Genomic DNA, 20,358 nt, shown 5'->3' with positions numbered 1-20,358 from the left:
ATAAGAAGGCCAACTCACTGTTGTTGGATTTTGCACAGAAAAAAATGTGATTTAATTATCAAAAAAATACATGTAGGAAGGGGTCATAAATCCTTGTTTGCAGGATACCTGACTCTGGACAGTTCCACATTATACTAGTATTAAGAGATAGCATAAAAAGAACGCCAGATAAGTATATCAAACTTTACCAAAAAAAGTAGGATAATCAATTTTCATCACCTACTTGGTTCTGTAGCCATCGTTCTCACCTTCTTTGCTTTCTCCTCAGGCTTCTTTCTCTCTTTCTCAGCTTTTGGTTGAAGGAAATACTTGTAGGCTGCACAAGACCAACAGGTGTGAGGTACTCTTTGTCTTCTACAGTCCTCATAGGTGAAGAAAGTTTCAGCACAAATGGTGACTTATCAGCAACGATACTTGCAGAAGATTGTCCATGAGCTCCAAAATCACACTCACTTTCTGTTCCTCTGTGCAGTAATGTGGTAAAGGATGTAACTTGAAATTGGTTTTGTAGTTTGGCAGCACTAGAACTACACAGGTACTGAAAAGAACTACCATCTTTCCTACTGGACTCTAATTGCAAGCCACCCTGTGCGTAAACAGGTGGGTTTTCATTTTGGCCATGGTAAATTTTTCCCATACTGCAAGTTTCATATAACACAGGTGACAAAAACAGTCTCTTTCTGATATGTAAATCCAAACTACGTGATCTTCTGTGAAAAGGTTTTACAGTGCATGCATCATTTATAGGATAGGAAGAAGAGAGATTTCTATTCCGATTTAATGCCCTTAAGGGAAGCTTTTTACTTTTCATCTCATATCTTGGAGCTTTTACTTCTAGACAAAGCGCTTCTGTTAATCTTCCAGGACCATTATTATTTCTGGCCATGTAGGAAAGTCCTTGACTTTTGATTTGCAAAGTTGCAGTTAACACTTTGTGGCAGGTATCCTTACTAAAACCAGACTGATTTTTGAGGACAGGCAAATGTTTTCCTCATGATTTTGACAATTTAACAGACAAAGATGGTTGAGAGTCAGTCTGAGCTTTGCAGAAATGTATATTTACTAACTGTTCACAGAAATATCTTTTGTTGCAAACAAAGTTAAAGCCCACTAAGCAGGCCTCACAGAATGGACAGTGCGGTTTTCCAATTGTCCACTCTGCCTATTGGGGGCCCCTGGTGGTCTAGTGGTTAGGGTGCAGGACTCTCACCGCTGCGACCCGGGTTCGATTCCCAGCCCCCCGGGCAGATGGAGCTCGTCAGCCCTGTAAGGCAATCCATCTAAGAGAAGGTCACTCTAAACAAACCTACGTCCTGAGACCCTCACTGCCACTGTCCAAGCTTGCTCGGCCCCGGCAGATGAACCTCAGGATTAAAGGGTGGGCTCAGTTCAGCGCACGCTGGGTCTCACCTAAAAAATCCACTGCGCAGGCTCGAAGGGTTAATGACCTTTCCCAAATCTTCGCTCCCGAAGACTGGCCATTATTATTAGTCAAAGGGTGAGAGACTTCACTGTAGAAAGAAAATGCACCACAGATAATCTTCTGGTCAAAACTCTGCTTGCTACTGTTAACTAAGAAATCTGTAACACACATTTCAAAATGCAGGAGCTTTGAAATATGTTTAAAACTTGTCCAGAGATAGAATAATGCTGCAATACTAATGAAAACATTAGATTCTTAAAGCAGTGAAATCAATTTGCCATTTGTTAATCTGGAATTGGCAAGCACAGTTTCTCTGTTGAATTTTCTGAGTGCTGGAAATCCATAAACTTGCATACTAAGTAAGGTGGAAGGAGATAGCTTACAAAAAGAATATAGTTTTTAACTTTATTTACCCCACAAAAGCTTGAAATGCTACTTGTATCTTGGTATATGTAGCTTTACAACACAATCTCTGTGCAGAGACCATGACAAATCCTTAATACACTACATGGACACAGTTATTTTCATTATTTGTAATTTTATGAGTTTAATTTCAATCCTGAAGTCAACTTTTCAAAAGCAAATATATGTAAAAAATCTTTGAACTCCTACGTAATTACACAATTATTAGTACAACATATTTACACAACTATTAGTATTTTCAGTAAATATAGTAATCTGTCAAGAGAGACATTGTTGAGGATTAAAGTTGTGTAGGCGTTTTTAGGAGCAAAGACCAGATGAGAAACATTATCAACTCCAGTCACACTTTATTCACTAATGTTTCTAAAGTGAGGTTGAGCCATGAATACAGAAGCTGCCCAGCATTTCTGGTTTAAGCACTGCTTTCAGTTGCAAATGGCTTTCAAGGTAATTTGGGAAGATTGATGACTGGTACTTGTCTGATTGAAAGCTATACAAAATTTCAAAAATTTTGCAGTTTCAGGAAAAACCTCCCATCAACTTGTGTGAAAAAAAAGGTTATTTTTCACACACAGTGCTAGAAAATGTTCTGGAAACACTTATCAGAGAAACTTACTCCTGCCTTGTGAGTTAAAACCTCAAAATTACATGAAGCACCAAAGATGTGCCTTGCATCACACCTATGAGAATCTGTTTAAATCTGGACAGGTTTTTAACTTGGAGAAAAAAAAAAGATTAGTTAATATATAACCAAAGGCCAGTTTACATATGAGCAAAGGCTTTCAAATCCTTCAAAATTCCTTGAACATGCACAATCTGTCAGTTTATGAGGCTGACCAATGTATGCATATGCCATTACCAAAGACAAATTAGGCTCGTTCAGAGATTTACTCTCCAGAACTCCATTTTGAGATCACAGAGCACATAATCTCAGAATATGCTGAGTTGGGACTCACAAGGATCAAGTCCAACTCCTGCCCCTGTACATGGCCATCCTGAAGAGTCGCAACATGTGCCTGAGACTATCATCCAAATGCTTCTTGAACTCTGTCAGGCCTGGTTGCTGTGACCACTTTTTTGGGGAGCCTGCTCCAGTGCCCAACCACCCTCTGGGTGATGCCAAGGGCTAGGCACTAAAATTAAGGGAATAGCACTTTCTAGTGACTTTATTGAGGTTTATTGGCATGGAATAGTATCCTGGATTTTCAAATGGAGAGGAGGAGTGATTCCTGAAGATTAGGGAAGAAAGCTAGGAGCCTGGTAAAAATGGGAATGCAAGAGACAGTAAGGAAGAAGAAGGACATATCTATGTCCCTTATGCACAGAGACTGAGAGATGAGGTGTGGTACCAAGGAGCCTGAGACTGATTTAGCATGAATTTGGCAATGGACTGTGAAAGCATTGACTCAGTAAAAGAAGTAACAGCCTACCATTGGAGGAGGTGGCAGGGGAAAAATTAGCAAGATCTGAAAAGGAGCTGAAGGTACACAGATTTAATGTTGGACTGCATAAAGACGAAAAATTTGGAATGGTTAGAAAAAGAAGCCAAAACAAGTGATAAGTGATGGGGAAAAGAAAATACAATAAAGGCCACTAGCAGCACTAGGTATATATGTACAATTATTGAAGATTATCTATACACTAATATGTGCATGAAATCCAAGGAGATCAGTTAAGAACAGGGACAGATGGCGAAAGAGAACCGGCTGGGAACTAGTGGGTTTTTACAGCCTGCAAATAGACTTTGCGCTTATGTAAAATGATTTAGCTTTTGATTCAGGAGTCATACAGGAGAAAATAACACATGATCACAAAATTATTCAGAGCCCAGGAGGATCTGAAGATAACTCAGAATTGTTTAAAAACCGCACACATTTATCCATAAAATCACAGGATCTTGCCAGAGAAGCCAGAGTTTGAGGCACGAGTTTCTAGGATATTAAATGACAAAATGAAGACAAAGATGTTGGTGTTCACAGAGAATTATGTTCTCTGCCTTTTTCACCAGAGGAGCACTGCTCCTCTGCAACCTTGAGTAAATATGTCAAGTCTTTTCTGGGCAGTCTATGGGTTTTGTATTTCCCTGGTCTCCTAGCTGACCCTCTAAGTTTTCAAATGCAGAAGGTAGAGGTAAATAGAATTCCTTTACAGTTAAGTATGAAAAGAATAATACTACTATCAATATTGAATCTAATTTTACTGAAATAATATAACAGGCAAAGTACTGTCAAAAACTGCATCCTTTTGATTTAGGATTCATGATTAGGTAATTTTGTAAAGTGAGAAAATACCTCATGACCCATAATTTTCAATGCACCTCCAAGATCAATGTTTCTCAAACAGATACACCATTCTGTTATTCATCATAGAAGAAAAAAAGACTGCTAATTTTAAAAATAATTTAATTAATGTTTAACAAAATAAAATGTAGAGCAATACAATGAAGGAAGAGAAAATAATTTTTTTTTAATTTTTAAATGCTTAGTTTTACAGTCATAACATTTGTTTTTTCTTTGTGCATCAATTTCAGTGTGGATTTGTTAGAACAGAAGTTACTTAGAATATAGTAAAACTTAGACACTGAAGTCTAAGCAGAAAAGAATGCAGATGTCATTTCCTTATCACAATCAAAGACTCATCAAAGAAAATCTGTAGGGCAAAAGAAAAGCACTGTTTCTGCTTATTAATATCTATGCAAAAACATTAACTTCCAGACCTAAAACAACTTAGAGAAAATACTCAACTGAAGCAATCAGTACAACAGGAAAGTTATGAGATGGTTTGTAATCTCAAATGAGCAGTTAAAACTCAAAAGCAGTGACACTGGCTTGTCATCAGACCTTCGAGTTTGTAGGATGGTACCTATTCATATGACATAATAGCACATTAAGTATAAAAGACAACACATGAAATTCCAAAAACTGATCTCTTAACAAACCCTCAGTCCAGTTTTATGAGGAAACATGTTTCTTACTGATGCCAATTTTATGCCCCAAACAGGCGCGGAGAAACCACTCAGAGACAGAGTTTAGGTCTTTGAGTAGCGAGGCATTTATTGCAATACAACATTGGGGAGGCTCCCAGCTCACGCTGGACAAAAGAGCTCCAAAGTAGTAGTGAACATCTGGATCCTTTTATACAATTTTTGCTAAGCAATTGCATCATTATTCATGAATATTCACAATATTGCAACATCTAGTTTTAATGTTCATAACAGGAGAAGTTAAGATGGAGTTAGGGGCACGGTCTTCAGTTTGGGGAGAAACATGGTGGTAGTTCCTGTTCTTTGGTCTCCTGAAGGGTCTTTTTCCTCCTCTTCATTGCCATAAACTTTTGACCTTTCCCTACTTTGGATGGTTTCCTTGTGCATTTGGCAGAAGTTCCTGATATCTGGCAAGAGTACCTAGGCCTCGGCTCATCTCTTTTTCCTTATCTTCCTCTGTCTCCCCTCCATATGCCTATTTTATGTGTATGTTAGCATTTTTGGTTCTCTCTGTTTCCCTGTGTACTTACTTTATGTCCTTTGTGTCAGTGTCCTGCATTCCTTAATGAGTTATTATCTCTGCTGTTCCTAAGACTTAGTTCTCTATGCTTTCGCTCAGAGCATGGATTCTAAATTAACTCTCTAATTCTCATTCTGCTAATATCACATTCATTTCTCAGGCCTTGCTCTGCTTCATTACTGTCACTGTCAAGATATATGTTAGTACTACAAGATATAGCGAGCAAGACAAAGCAAACCCCAAAACCTAGATAATAAATATAATATTAAGCATTGACAAATATGCAGAGGTGCCCATGACAGTTTTTTGGACAAACAATACACTCATCTATAAAGGAGCAGGAAACACAATTTATCACTTGTAGCATTTCTGCATACATTAAAAACAAAACAAAAGAAATCAGCATTTAAGAGGGAGAAAAAAAAATCTGTAAATGGTAGTGATAGAAGTTACTGAGAAGAATTCCCTCAGCTATAGACCTTGGCAGAAAAGTGTTCTTGAAACTTGATCCCCTTAGTTATTTCACATTTTGAATGTAAAGATGCAAGAAAAAAAAATCTACCTTTTCAATGACACATTTCACCCACTCTGGAATGGCATCTAAATTGCAAGAGTCCTGAGCAGCAGCTGAAGTTTGTGATGTCTGTTAAAGAAAAAATTACTGTATTGATATTTAACATTAATGTGAGATCTTTTTCTTTGAATACAGCCAGAAGTCAGCTTCCCAAATTCAGTAAATATTAACAAAAGATTAAACTCAAATATGTTTATGTATTTTTTATTCTAAAAATCACGTAGATGCTGTCAATAATTCTCTATTTCTGAATCTAAGGACATTGGACAGACTCCACAGTGGAGATGTAGATGTCTGGAGGTGGTTTTGTCTTGTTTACAAGAACAGAGAGCATGCAATTACAGCTTTTCCAAGAATATTTGTAAAATGATTTCAGAAGCACTATCAATGGGCATAATTTTCCAGTTAAATCTGAAAAATGTAAGTTATAGTTTATAAGAAGACTGTGATCAGTACTGCACAAAGGACACACATAGTTTCACATTAATTTTCTAATGCTGTTTAGAATAACTAGCTGAGAAATCAGATAGTCTTATCAACTAGAGTTTTTACTGATACAATGTGATCAACTAAATAGAAAAAAAAATAAATCTAACACCCTATAGCATTTCACTAACTCATACTAAAATAAAAACAATTACCTAACTAAAGTAATAAAGATGGCTGAAAATATAAGGAAATTCTAGTGAGAAAGTCCTAAAAGCAGCTGTTAAATTTTATGAATATAGAAAATGTAGGCTCCTATATTATGGAATATAAGTTTCATTCTGATAAAAATTGAAAGTGGGACTATACACAGAAGATAGAAGCTTTTAGAAATTCTCCAAGTATTAACAGCAGACAGGTCCATTTACCATGTCTACGCTATTGTCTCCCTCCTATCTGTGGAGAGTACCTGTACTTCAATTTGGATATAATTCTAATTTAAAGTGCTTATACTATATTTGTAACTTCAAAATTTGTTTTAAAATCTGTTCTACAATTTTCTTTTTTACTCATATTTCAGCTGTGTCTTTGAGTGAAGGTCTAAAATTCATCAGGAAGTCAACATACTGAAAATATCATTCTTCTCATCATAGTACTATCTTTGCCTCCCAACACCTTCAGATATAGTGTTAAAACACACTTTTTTATCTTCTGTCTACATAATCAGAGAAAGAGCTACTTCAGTTAATGATGGTGGATCTCCACTCACAACTAAAAGCATCACCATGGGGCATGGACAAAGATACCTCCTTCTTTCCACTAGTAAAAAAGTGGATACATTTTTTTCATTAAATGAGTTGCAATTCCCACATCCCTCCCTAAAAATCACTTCAAACCATTCACAAAAAACACCCTCAAGTATAAAGCATGAAAATTATTCCAGGGCCTCAAGCTCTCTAAGTGGAGTGATTAAAACAAGGTTTATTAACAATACTAATTAAAAATGATCTTAAAAATAAGTTTGTTTCTGCATCTACTGGTTATAACCTTCTCCAGTGCCAAAAAGAATGTTGTAGCATTACTAATGTGTTAATAAAAAACACCAAGACCTTCTTTTCTATTTGCTTCTTCACTTTGATTCAAGATCACCAGATGTAAGCACAGTCTTTTTGGCATATTTGGAAAGACTCTAGGTCGTTTTGATTACTAACTTCCATCATAAAACAGTAGGAAATACTCTGTCATAGTTTTATTCTGTATAATTATATTTCTGTGTATTTTAATAAAGAAGATATAAATTACTAAATTGTATTTTAGCCTGGCAGGGCAAACCATACTTTGGACATACAAGATTAATTACAAAGTGAGGCTAATACTTCTCCTTCATTTAAAACAAACAGCACTGGAGAAACTTACAAACTCACTCTAAAGAAGGTATACTTACTTCAGATAGTTCTTTTCCATTGCATTTGGCAAGGCAAACAGAATTTGCTATGTATTTTCTACAACTCCAGCAACACAGAACATCAGCCTCTTGGTTATTCATTATTTCAGCTTCTGGTATCTTGGCTCTGCATGTCAATTTGTAAAGACCACAAAACATACAATTTGGTCACTTGCTGACACTACCACTTGTCTCTTGCTACCTTGAAGTCTATAAGCATTCTCATCACTGCAGAAGAGACTAATACTTTATTCACAAACATTCTTTGATCTTGTATAGCATACTACCTAGATGCTTTTAATAGTAAAGTGACACAGCTGGTTTTATTTCCAGGTTGCATAAAAGAATTAGAAAGCAACAACAACAAAACAACTAAAACCAAACCAAACAAAAGCAAACAAACAAACAAGCAAAAAACCTGTCCAATATTTAGACAAAAGACAAGGAACACCCTTTTTCACAGAATATGTCCATAGAAATAAATCATTGCTATCCTAAACATTAAATAAGCATACTCACATCTAATACCACATAACAAAACTGAATGCCAACATAAAACCATGCAAGACAAAGACTCCTTTTACAATATGCCCCTGGAGGCTTGCTCCTTAGAAGTTTTTTTGTGTGGACGGATCAACACTACTGGTGGCAACAGACTTTTTCACAGACCTGTATCGACCTCCCTGTGAATGACCTAAATTCACAGAATCAGAGAATATGCCAAGTTGGAAGGGGCCCACAAGGATTATCAAGGACAAAACAAATATTCTATTTTACTCTGTGTCTTGCTGTGTTCTCTGGTGTCTCTCTGGTCTTCTCTACCCTGTGTCCAAAGTCTTCCCTTTTTGTTATGCTTTCTTCAAAGGTCCTCCAGCTCTTCTTTCTACCCACTTCTGTTTTTATCCTCTTGTGCTAGCTACATGAAAAAAATAAGAAAATCTTTTTCATCTACATCTCAATTGAAGCCCTATACTAGTTATGCTTATTCACAGTGCTAAAGTGCGCAGTGCTCACTGATGGGGAAGCTGGAGTATAAAACTAAAAATCAGTATCAAGAGAATCTCTGTTCTACCAGTCCAAACATCTGATTTTGCAACTATTTTAACTTTTAATTTTTATTTAGTTTTCACTAAGGAAAGAAACTCTGAGGCCTTCACTATAGGCTGTCTGAAGAGCAGTTTGCCTTACTGAGTCATATAGACTTTTGCATTTTCCCTATTTCTACCTTTCTTTTTCTGCTTTGTTTTCTGAATCAAAGACTATGAAACACACAGAAAGGTTACTCATTATTTTTCATTTATGTCTGAGGTCTTCAATCAGCAGATTTTCTACATTTTCTACAAATTTAAAGAGTCTGGAATACTGGATGAACAGAAATGTGTGCATAATTTAGACTCCTGGCCCAGTGTACATGCAGCTTTTAACAACCAGATCCATTCTAGGCTTAAAAAGTGAAATTAAGGCAAACATCAAATATTTTCTTGCAATATCACAATAAATAAAAATAAATTTTTATTTAGAATCCATTAATGTATTTTAACATAAGGTGGCCAAGCAGAAGGCCAGGGAAGAGACACTTAGGTAAAAGGTAAGAATCTATACTAGTAACCCATCTTGTTCATGACAAAACATGATGATTCAAACGTTTTAACTTAAGCAGGATATCTCTCAAGTTTTTACTACCCTACTTGTGTCAGTGCTGCTTTCTGTACCAGACACATTTCAGAACTGGAATGCATAAAATTATGAACCCTTCTATGAATATTTTTTTTAAAAGTAAATCCACACTGATAAATTTTACAAGTACTTTGTATCACTTTGCTATGATAACATTAGGCATCATAGGGTAGTAAAAGAATGATTATCAGTTATGAATTTCTTTATATCACTCAAACACCTTAAACCAGTTCTAATTAATTCTTCATAGCTTCTTAACACAATTCTAGAATTAATTAATTTTACAACAGCCCAGTGAGAGCCCCAAATCTAAGTCCAACCAGAAAGGACTGAAAGACTTTATGCACAAGGTTAGCTCAGACATTCTTTTCAGGTACAGCTATATTCTCATCTATTCAAATATATTCTAGAAATGGTCTACACTTAGTGATATACACCTTACATATCTTTATATGCTGCATTTGTGTATTCAAATGGTATATTGAAGTCTCTACATACATTCTATTACCCTCAGAGAAAAAGATGCTTTGCTATCTGTTGAACAGCTGCTTCATTTGAGGCTGATGATGCTCACTGGAGCAGGGTAAAAACCACTTGGTGTTAGACCCCTCAACAATCAAATAAAGGACTGATGAATAAATGCACTTGCTATATTTAAAAGACAAGGTTAAAGTAATGCAAACAAAGGCTCTCTAAGGACGACTGGCATTTGAAGTGATTTGAACATCCCTCTTATCTATATATCTTCCAAGCATGCGTTTTTTACTGCAAAATAGTTTTTTTTTCTAATTTATTTTTATGGTTTGAAAGGTTCTTAGTTCAGCATATACTGTTGATTTAAAGCTACACTTACATAAGAGAAATTAGTCTATAGCACAGGTTGTAATTTGTGTAACCAAGAATGCTGATAGTGAACAACATGGGAAAAAATCCAGCTCAAGTGGATACTTTTTAACACTATGTTACAGGAGGCTGCAGTGTTTTTCTGGCCCAGCAGTAATTAAAAAGGAAAATTCCTGTAGATCTATTAAAATTCTGCATGCATGTGCCTTTTGCAGTTCTTACAAAGGACAGAAGAAACACTACAAATGCACGTTAACACATCGCAGAGGTTTCTGTTAGAGAACAGCAAATGAGATGTTTCTGATTTATCACATCAACATTTACTTCTATTTTTATTTGCACATAACTTCAATTGGAACTCAAATAAAAGCATATGAACATAGGATTTTGAAGTGGGTTTGTAGTTAAATGCAGTTCAAGTTATTTGTCTTTCAGCAAAAAGTGCCAGCATAAAGATAGAAGTTTTCAATTTGGAACTCAGAAAAGTGTCACCCTGACTGGGCCTTTTCAGCTTGGCACTGGGCCATGTGTGTTTTGTCTGTACTGCTTCCAGATCAGTTCCTTTGTGTGAGTTCATGTTTGCCTCCAAAATAGCATGTAGACATATCTGAGTGTTAAAAAGCCTGTGCTCCTTGATGGATTTTGTTTGATGACCTTTAAATCCTTTCCTGTGATTCAGGACCAGTAAAACCAGTACCAGAGTCCTAAGACTTCTTTTCCAAGTCACTCCCAGTTCCCTTTTTTGAAAATCATTTGTCTAGCCTTCTTTTAGAGATCTTTGATGAAGATTTCACAACTTTCCAAAACTATTTCATTACCTTCTTATCTTTTATTAACTTTTTCCCTTGCACCTAAACTATATTTTCCAGTAATTTCCATTATTTTCTGTGAATACAGAGAACAAAAAGGCTCCTTTTCTTCTGTGCAAGAACATTTAACAACTTTAAACACTTATTATATATTATCTCCCCTTCAAACTTGTCTTTGAGCTAAATAAATCTTTCTCACTTTCCTCATAGATCATGCTTTCTTGGTCTCCAACTGTCACTGTCATTTTGTGAACTCTTTCAAATGGGTCAGCCATTCTTGCTGAATACAAGATGGATGATGAACTCTGTGAAGCTTCACTAGCACTGAGGAAACGAAACAGATTATATAAATTTTCAAGGGAAAAAAAGAATGAAGGATGCCTATTTATATCTAAATTTCTTGTAAAATTCAAATTGCATAATGTATTAAGCTTTGGACATTTCTTCTTCAAAAACATTGCTAAAAAACTCCAATTAAAAATTTTTGAATGTTCAAAGCGAAGAACTAAAGAAAACCGTCTAAATTTGTGTTGAAATTTTATCTAGAATTTCAACTTTCTCGCCCTTCGTTACCAAATACATAAAAATGAGAGAATGAGTACAGTAGCATAAGTGGTTATCAAGGTGTTTTTGTTCAAAAATTACCTGTGATCCCTTCAGAACACTGCAGCCATCAAAATTACAATAATAATTGGGTTGCAGAGAGAAATTAGGGCACAGAAACTTAAGCATTAATTACTGAGAGTCTTGAAAAAGGTAGATGAGTGTCAGCTTTGAAGAAGCATGACAGAGAGAGGCTAGATGAGCTGTCCTAGCAAACAAGAGTCCATACCATAAGTTCCTGCTTACAGAAAAGGAGAAGCTGACACTCCACCAGATAGAGAAACCTTCACGGAAGACATTAAGGTACACATAAAAACTTGCTGCTGATTTCTCATCTCCAAATTATTCCTTCTTAAAGAAACACTTGAAAAAACCCTACTTAAACAGTGTTTCTCAATAAAGTAGCACTTATACGGGAAGACGGAAAAGAAAATGTAAAGAACTGTCTCCAGGCTGCCAAAGAAGAAAAGCAGCAAGATGCATGAAGAGCTGTGCCATCTGCTCCTGTGCCAGCTCCTTCTCGACTATGAACTGTTCTACCAGTTCTGCTACTGTTGTGTGATCAGCTTCCATATCATAGACCAGTAGTTGATTACAGAGGATGGACAGCGTGTGATACTCTTGTAGCAAGACTAACCCATGTAATTAAATGACAGTTAACAAAAAAAAAAAAAGGAAATAATGCTACTTGCAAGGTATTGCTTAACTTGCTAAAACTGCCTGCTGCATGATGCTGAAGTCAACAGGTCTTCAGGAACAGCTGGGATGTGGAACGTATAAACAGCTGTGACAGGGAACCGACCCAGCGGGTCTACAGACACAAGGGATGGGCGCCTAGCCGCTTTCTTCCATGAGATCCCATGAGACCAGCACTGCTTGTTTCATGCTCTTGCACGTACAAACATTACCCGTTTCACAAAACAAAGGATGAAACAAGCAGGAACACGGCGCCTTGTCCCAGCGTAACGCGAACTCCTGGCCGCAAGTCACCAGGGGGCACCGCCGCAGGTGCTGCAGCTGCCCACGGCCGCGCCCGCCGGTGCCCGGACACCCCTGAGCCCGCCAGGCCAGGGGCGGCGGTGCTGAGGGGCTCCGGGGGAGCGGCGTTGTTGCCGCCGCCGCGCCGGGCGCCCCCTCGGGCGGGCGCTGGGGTCTGCTCGACTCGGGCGCTCCGGGGAGGTGTCCCCACACCTCCGCGCTCACTCCGCAACCGCGCCCGCCCAGCCAGGGCCCGGCTCGGCCCCACGGGCAGCGGCGGCGCGTCCCGGCCCCACTCAGCTCACCGGGCAGCGCAGAAGAGGTGGCGGCGCTGGAGCGGGCGGGGATGGGGTTGCGCAGTAGCAGCTGCTCCTGCGAACGGGAAGAGACGGGAGACAAACGGCGTCGGAAAGCGCTCCGGGAGCGCGGCCCCCGCCCGGCCGAGGGAGTCACCCCGTCCTCCCCGGCAGCTGCCACGTCCCTCGTCTCCCGGGAGCCTGGGACTCCGCCGGCTGAGGGCCAGCCCTGCTGCCGCTGGGAGGAGGGCAGTGCCCGCGCCCTGCCGAGCCCTGAGGGGGCACGTCCCGTCGCCTCCTGAATGGCAGGGATGGAGCCGGGGTGGGGTCGGCCCTGGCGTCAGGCTGTGACCGTGGAGAAGAGGGATTTGGGAGAACTAAACCAAAACTTTTCAATAGACACTGGGACAAAAAAATGCTTTCTCTCAGGCCCGACATGGTACAGTCAAAGAGAGGGACTAAGGACATCAGAGACACCGGCAGGTGCGAGCCAGCCGGTAGTGCTGGGTATCGTCAGTAGCCCCTGACTGTTTTAATGGGCAGCAAGAAAAAGAAGGAAGCTTAAAATGAACTGAGGTGGGGGAACAAAGGAAACTTATGAATCGTTGTAGGGAATTTCTGCGCGTCACGGAGGACTGCGTGGAAGGAAAGGCAGCACGGCGGCCCTTTCGTGAGCGTCTGTACCGCGGCAGCGAAGGGACACGAGCTGGCGAGTCCCAGGGGCGGTTTTTGCACCTCCGTGGTGTTTTGCCCTCTTGCGTTTTGCCCTCTTGCGGCGATACTGTGACTAGAACGGGAGATAACATGTCCTCGTAGCTCACGGTCTGTTGATGTTTGCTGCACTTCAAACAGAGAGTAAGGAAGGCTGGATTACTGAGGAAAATAAAATTAGAGTCCGTTCACCTGTTGGCCTGTGGGGGTGACTGGGTACTCTGAAGCCTCCCTTTCACTCTTTCTCCTACATTTATGGTATATAATTTCTGTGATTTTCCTTGCATTTCAGTGTATAACCCCTGCATCTGCCTGATGCAGAAATTAAGTTCAAGGTAGGGTATATATGATATGCTTTTTACTGGGATAACCCCTTAAGTCACGGTGAGCATTTAAAGGATCAGCGCCAAACTGGCACACAGCAAGTCAGAAACCAGAGAGTATCTTTGCTGTTCTGTGACAGGGATTGTATATCAGGAACACTATACTGAAGGCTGTATGCAGGGCATAATTGAACACTGAAACACACTGCAGGGCTGTATTGATTTGTGCATATACTGTTTTCATGTTCATGGCACATGGACAGTATATCCAGTTCACAGGCACTCTATGAGCATCTCTAACAAGTGGTATGTTTTCCAGTATTCACACCAGGAATGCATTGTTTCCGTTTCAACAGTGTTGATGTAGCTGCCTAGGAAAAGGGATGACCTGATTGTCATTCCTGTAGAGCTCCTTTCTTTACCAAAATGTGTCACCTTCAATAGAAAAGGTTACATTTTCTGCAGCTATTCAGTAATGCACTAATGAATACCCCAGGCATTAACCCAGTTCTGTAATCCCTCATTCTTTGACCCATTAGGCTGCTCCACTAACTGGGATCATCTCCAAGACCTATTATATATTATATATTATATCTATTATATTATATATTATATATTATATCTATTATTTGGTCATCTGTTCTCGAGGAAAATATTTTAGAAAATGGCCAAAGAGGGAACATTAGAACAATTTACTGAAGAAACGGAAATTGTTGGGTAGAACTTTCGGGACTTGATACTGAGCACAGGAGGAAAATTATTGTTGCCACTACCCATTTTGTTTGTTTTTTTTTTTTCCCTAAGCAACTTGCACGCTTAAACAGATTTGTAATTTGGAGAAACCCAGTGAGCAACACCAGCCTGTTTCACCCTTCACTATGGGATTAGTTGCTGGATAAACTTTGGTAACAGTAGGCACTACAATAGCCATAAAGAACAATATTTTTACTGTATGGAAATTATCATATTTTTGTATTTCATTATCCTTTTGGAAATACAGCCTGACTTTCAATCCAGCACATCATTGAAAAGCTTTTCCAATTACAATGTAAACTGTAAGAAATGACATTTCATTCCCTTGCACTTGAAGATAATGGTTTATATTTGATTTGTATATATATTTGATTTGTAAACCCACTAATTTGAAGTACAGCGGTATGATAGGAAGTTTACAGAAGTTAGTGGTGGCACTTATTTCCTTTTTAATCTTACACTTTCTATGAAAAGAAGATTATCCTTGGTAATAAATTTGTAATGGTTTGTATTTCATTTGTGAATTCGTAAATTCGTACTTCTACAAGAAATCTAAAGCCTGTATAAAATATGCATCAATTAACTAAACATTTGCTTTCCTTTTACTTCTTTTTGAAAACCAATCAAATCCATCTGAAATTACTCTGTGTGGTGATAGGGTGGAATATAGTTAGGGAAAACATTTTTTAAGTCACTTAGGACTAGATCTAATAAAGGAATTTTTAATATAGTTTTAGCTTGTGATTGCTTATCCCCTGGAATGGAATCTAGAACTGTGTTAAATGTAGAGATCCTTTCTATGCTTCAGAACCCCACCGGTCAAGGAATCTTCCTGTCCTGAGAGAGGATAAAAGAAAACACCATAAAGAAGAAAAATAAAGTAAGTCAGTGAACCTGATTGTTTATCACCTTTGGGAGTTAGTTCCTAGAAGTAAAACTAAAATGGAAAAAAGACCTAAAGCCACTTCTCTCTTCAACTTGCTTATTTATCTCCCATTTTGCATAACTTGGGAGAACATGCTAGTTATCTAGCTAAAAATAAAAGCACATATTCTTTTTCTCCATGGTGGCATGGCTTCAAAGAATTTGTGATCTATGGGACTATATGGGATGGAAAAGATGCCCAAAGAATTGTGGAGCTCACATGGGAGAGGGAATTCCAGGGATTCTCAAGGATGAACTTAAGTGTTTTACACCAAATAGACATGTAAAATTACATTAACAACCCTTTGAAAAGAGTTTTTTACTATTTTATATTTAGTTGGTGTAAATAATAAGGACATTACAGTTAGGGCAATCATAGTAAATTTTAATCAGGACTTTTGAATAAGTTGATTCATTTTAGATTATTTTTAAAGAGAAACAAAAGTGTGTCTTCCAGTAAAGGGCTTGACTTGAAGACTGAGCTTAGATAAGCCAAAGAAATTCATGCAGTCTGAACTACTAAGGAATTTGGAGAGGATATCTGAAAGTGAAGTTAATTTTTGTTAAAGTAACAAGAATTTATATCCAAGCAGGGAAAATGCTTTCAGAAATAAAGCTAGAATGAAATGGATAGATAATTAAATAAGTATTTTAGACAGATCTTCAAGGAATAGAAAAGAACAAAAAGGAATTAAAAAAATTACTGATCAGCAAATATAATTTTTTTTTTTTTAGAGTGTGGAATGGCAATTAAAACTGCTCAAACTGAAGTTGGATTAGAACTTGTGAAGAATGTTAAGAAAGTGCTTTGTGTGATTTATGTGCTATATGAGTGTGCACTTGGAGACTGTTGGCAAGAATTTCTGTTATCAGCTGGGGACTCATCAAATGAAAACAATAAGGAGGTAAAGTATTAGAGTGTATTAATTGGTCACAGATTGTCTGTGCATTGGCTGTGTGATGTAGCTCTGAAAAGACAAGACTGTGCCCTGGACTGTGGGTATATTTCCAGTACATAAAGGAGAAAATCAATACTCTGGTAATTCCTTATTTGAAATAATGCAGGGAATGATAATAATATTTTTTTTAAGAGATAAATTTGGACTAGACTAGTGTGACAGTTTGAGCCACATTTAGAAATCCAAAATCCAATTTCCAGCCTTCCCCCCACCCCTTCCCACAATTTATCCTAACACTGGAGAGAAACTTTCAGACCAGAGGCTTCTGTAGGGAAAGAGGGAAGTATATACATTTATTTACACAAATAAATACTATACAAACTAAAGGCAACTATATATATATATTACATTTCTATCAATCAGTCCTTTCAAGCCCCTCCTTTAACTTTAGTCCAGGAGCAGCTTTTCAAGGCTGATATGTAACACAGTCTTTTGCTGTGGGACTGTTCTGGGCTCCTGAACACTCCCTCCTCACCAAGTTCCAGTTTGTTGCAGTTTCTCTCCTCACGAAGTCCAAGAAGATAGCTTTGAGTCCTTGCTCTTCTGCTGCTCGTGATTTCTCCCTCTCGGTCTCATACCTTGGTTCGTAGGCTGCTGCAGTGTATCTTATCAAGCGTACGCGTCCTGGAATCTTCATTCCTCCATGTCAGTTCTCGGCTGCCCCTGGTCAGCTTTGGCAGGCAACTCCGGAGCTCTTGGCTCGCCTCCAGTTTCGCCTGGGATTCTTCTCCCAAGCGCCAAGCTGATTTATCAGCCCGTCCACTTGGCTCTGCTCAAATGCTGAGCCTTAAAATCCACCCCCCACCAGGCTAAATGCAGTGGGGGGGAAAAAGCCCCCTAGCCTTGGCCACAGGCAGCTCGGTTCAGTTATGCACTGTCCCAAGCGTCCCGCAGCTGCAGGGCGGGGGAAAGAAGACCTAGCCTCCTCCCTCTTACCTCAGGTGCTGTGAAATTCTTCTTTCACAGCACACACTCCAAATGCTGACTCTAACTCTAGCCAAGGCTGAGTTGGGGGATCACAGGGCTCCCCTCCCCGCCCCCCCCGAGGGGAAGAGAGGGAGCCCAGCCACCCCCTGGCCTTGTCCACCTACACGCAGCAGACACCAACAGCAAAACAACCAAGACAGAACTTGCCAACCCCTTCCGGTGCTGTGATATATGATTTTGAGCAGAAGCGAACAACATGGACAGTGATTGGCCCTCCAGGGAACACTGCCCTGGCACCCAATCACCTCTGAGCCCCCCCAGCCTCTCAGGGGGGCCAATTTCAAACTATGACAACTAGGAATGAAAAAGTAATACTAAGATGATAAAACTGAATAGAGTCTGCCTTATGGAAAGACAGAAAGAGCTTTGCTTATTCAGTTCAGCAAAACAAATGCTGAGAAAGGTTTTCCTTGATAGGACATCAGTGAGGAAATAAAAGATTATTACAGCCTCATATAGCCAGGAATATGTGTATATGTGGATGGCTGTCTTTATATGATAAAGAATGATGTACGCTCTTCGTGAGGTGGAAATCAAAGAGATTTTATTTGAATTTCGTTCCTCCTTTTATCCCCTAAAACCATGTGACGTTCTAACCAACAGGGTTGTCTGTCCCTGTGCATGTCCCTTGGTTCCCCTGCCCCTTGAACACGCCTCCTACATGTATATATATAAAAAAATCAAATTAGGAATGAATTTGCCAATAAGAAATTTTGAGTGGAAATTGAAAAGTTGTAGTTGTGCTACCAGGGAGATTAATGAAAAAGCTTCCCAAGAAAAGTGTTGGGGAAAAACACCAACTAACTTGAAGTACAGCTCTATGATATGAAGTTTACAGAAGTTGGTGGTGGCACATTTTTTTTTGATCTTACACTTCCTGTGAAAATAAGATTATCCTTGGTGATTTGCTACTTTATGACTGTTTCTCTGTGTTCTTAGTCCTGATTTCTTGTCCCATGAGAGGTACTGCCTTGTCAGTGCTTAATATGTATGTAAAAATAATATTTCTTAACAAGAGTAAAAATATCTTTTATATCCTTCAGAGGGAATGTAAAAGAGTTTGTTTTTTTTTCCAGTGCTGCTGTCATTCAAACAGTCGGAACAGCTCAGCACAGTAATTTCTATTTGGTGAAATTTAATCTTTCATAACACTCTGGAATCATCTGCTGTTTTACCGTTGTCTAAATTAAATCTTTGCAAATTTTTTTTTATTCCAGTGTTATATAGTTTATGAGAGCAGTTTGAAATGCATTCCTTTTATAGATTTATCAATTTAACTTTTTTGGTAGGAATGGGTAGAAAGCAGTGAAAATTTCTTTCACTCATTAGTGCTAATCCCTGCCTGTACCAGGCTTGTTCTCCAGCTGAGATATAAATAAATTAATCATAGAATGGTTTGGGCTAACCTTAAAGATCACCTGGTTCCAAACCCCCCTGTCCCTTCTAGTAGGAAGGGACACTTCCTACTAGACCATGTTGCTCAAAGCACCATCCACCTGGCCTTGAACACTTCCAGGAATGGAGCATCCACAATTTCCCTCGGCAAACTGTTCCAGTGACTAATCACCCTCACATGATTTCTTTCTAATTCACGTAATTTCTTTCTAATATCCAATCTAAACCTGCCATCTTTTCAGTTTAAAGCTGTTACCTGTGTCCTTTTACTACATGTTCTGGTAAAAAGTCCCTCTCCAACTCTCTTTGAGGCCCCCTTTAGGCACTGGAAAGTGCACTAAGGTCTCCCTAAAGCCTTCTCTTCTCCAAGCTGAACAGCCCCGACTGTCTCAGCCTGTCTTCACAGCTGAGGTACTCCAGACATCTCATCATCTTGGTCTTCCTCCAAACTCATTACAACTGAATATCTTTCTTGTGTTGGGGACCCCAGAGCTGGGTGCAGCACTCCAAGTGGGGTCTGAGCAGAGGGACAGAACACTCTCCCTTGACCTGCTCCCCAAACTGCTTTTGATACGGCCCAGGACATGGCTGGCTTTCCGGGCTGTGAGTGCACATCACGAAGACATGTCCCACTTCTTGTCCTGTTACTATCCTGTTAAACTAAAAATTGCTTTCAAGTTTAACTTTTAAGTAGTGTTTTTCTTTTATATAAATATATAAACGCTATGCCCTTTTCACCGATGGCTCCTGGTGTATTGTAGGGAGGAGTCGGAAGTGGAAAGCAGCTGTATGGAGTCCCACCCGACGAGTGGCGGAAGCCACTGAAGGTAAAGGCGAATCGAGTCAGTTTGCAGAACTCAAAGCAGTCCAATTGGCCCTAGATGTCGCAGAGAGAGAAAGATAGCCAAGGCTCTATTTGTACACTGATTCGTGGATGATAGCCAATGCCCTATGGGGATGGCTAGATCGGTGGAAAGAGATGAATTGGAAGCGTAGAGGAAAATCCATCTGGGCTGCTGATCTGTGGCAAGACATCGCTGCCAGAGTGAAGAAATTGAATATGAGAGTCCGCCATGTAGATGCCCACGTGCCCAAGAAACGAGCTAATGAGGAACATGCTAATAACATACAGGCAGACCGAGCTGCACAGATCAAGGTATCACAAGTAGACCTAGACTGGCAGCAGAAGGGAGAGCTGTTTCTAGCTCGATGCGCCCATTACGCTTCCGGTCATCAGGGCCGAGATGCCACTCATAGATGGGCACGAGATCGAGGGGTGGATTTAGCCATGGATATCATCTCTCAAG

The 20,358-nt window shown here is 39.3% G+C and overlaps 1 protein-coding gene across 1 annotated transcript in view; it reads right to left on the bottom strand.

Annotated features, from left to right (window-relative positions):
• RNF180 (ring finger protein 180) overlaps nucleotides 1-13,257 on the bottom strand; it is a 34,152-nt gene extending 20,895 nt beyond the window's left edge. Inside the window, 5 exon segments of the mRNA XM_017811369.1 lie at nucleotides 249-1,162; nucleotides 5,912-5,992; nucleotides 7,794-7,920; nucleotides 8,571-8,709; nucleotides 13,009-13,257. Coding sequence (XP_017666858.1) covers nucleotides 249-1,162; nucleotides 5,912-5,992; nucleotides 7,794-7,895 — 1,097 coding nt within the window. The 5' untranslated portion in view covers nucleotides 7,896-7,920; nucleotides 8,571-8,709; nucleotides 13,009-13,257.
• Nucleotides 13,258-20,358: the final 7,101 nt, after the last annotated feature.

The sequence above is a fragment of the Lepidothrix coronata genome, unplaced genomic scaffold (assembly GCF_001604755.1).
Source record: "Lepidothrix coronata isolate B3197 unplaced genomic scaffold, Lepidothrix_coronata-1.0 Scaffold31, whole genome shotgun sequence".
Classification (NCBI taxonomy): Eukaryota; Metazoa; Chordata; class Aves; order Passeriformes; family Pipridae; genus Lepidothrix; species Lepidothrix coronata.
The sequence above is the reverse complement of the archived record's forward strand: the minus strand, read 5'-3'. Positions and strand labels throughout refer to the sequence as shown.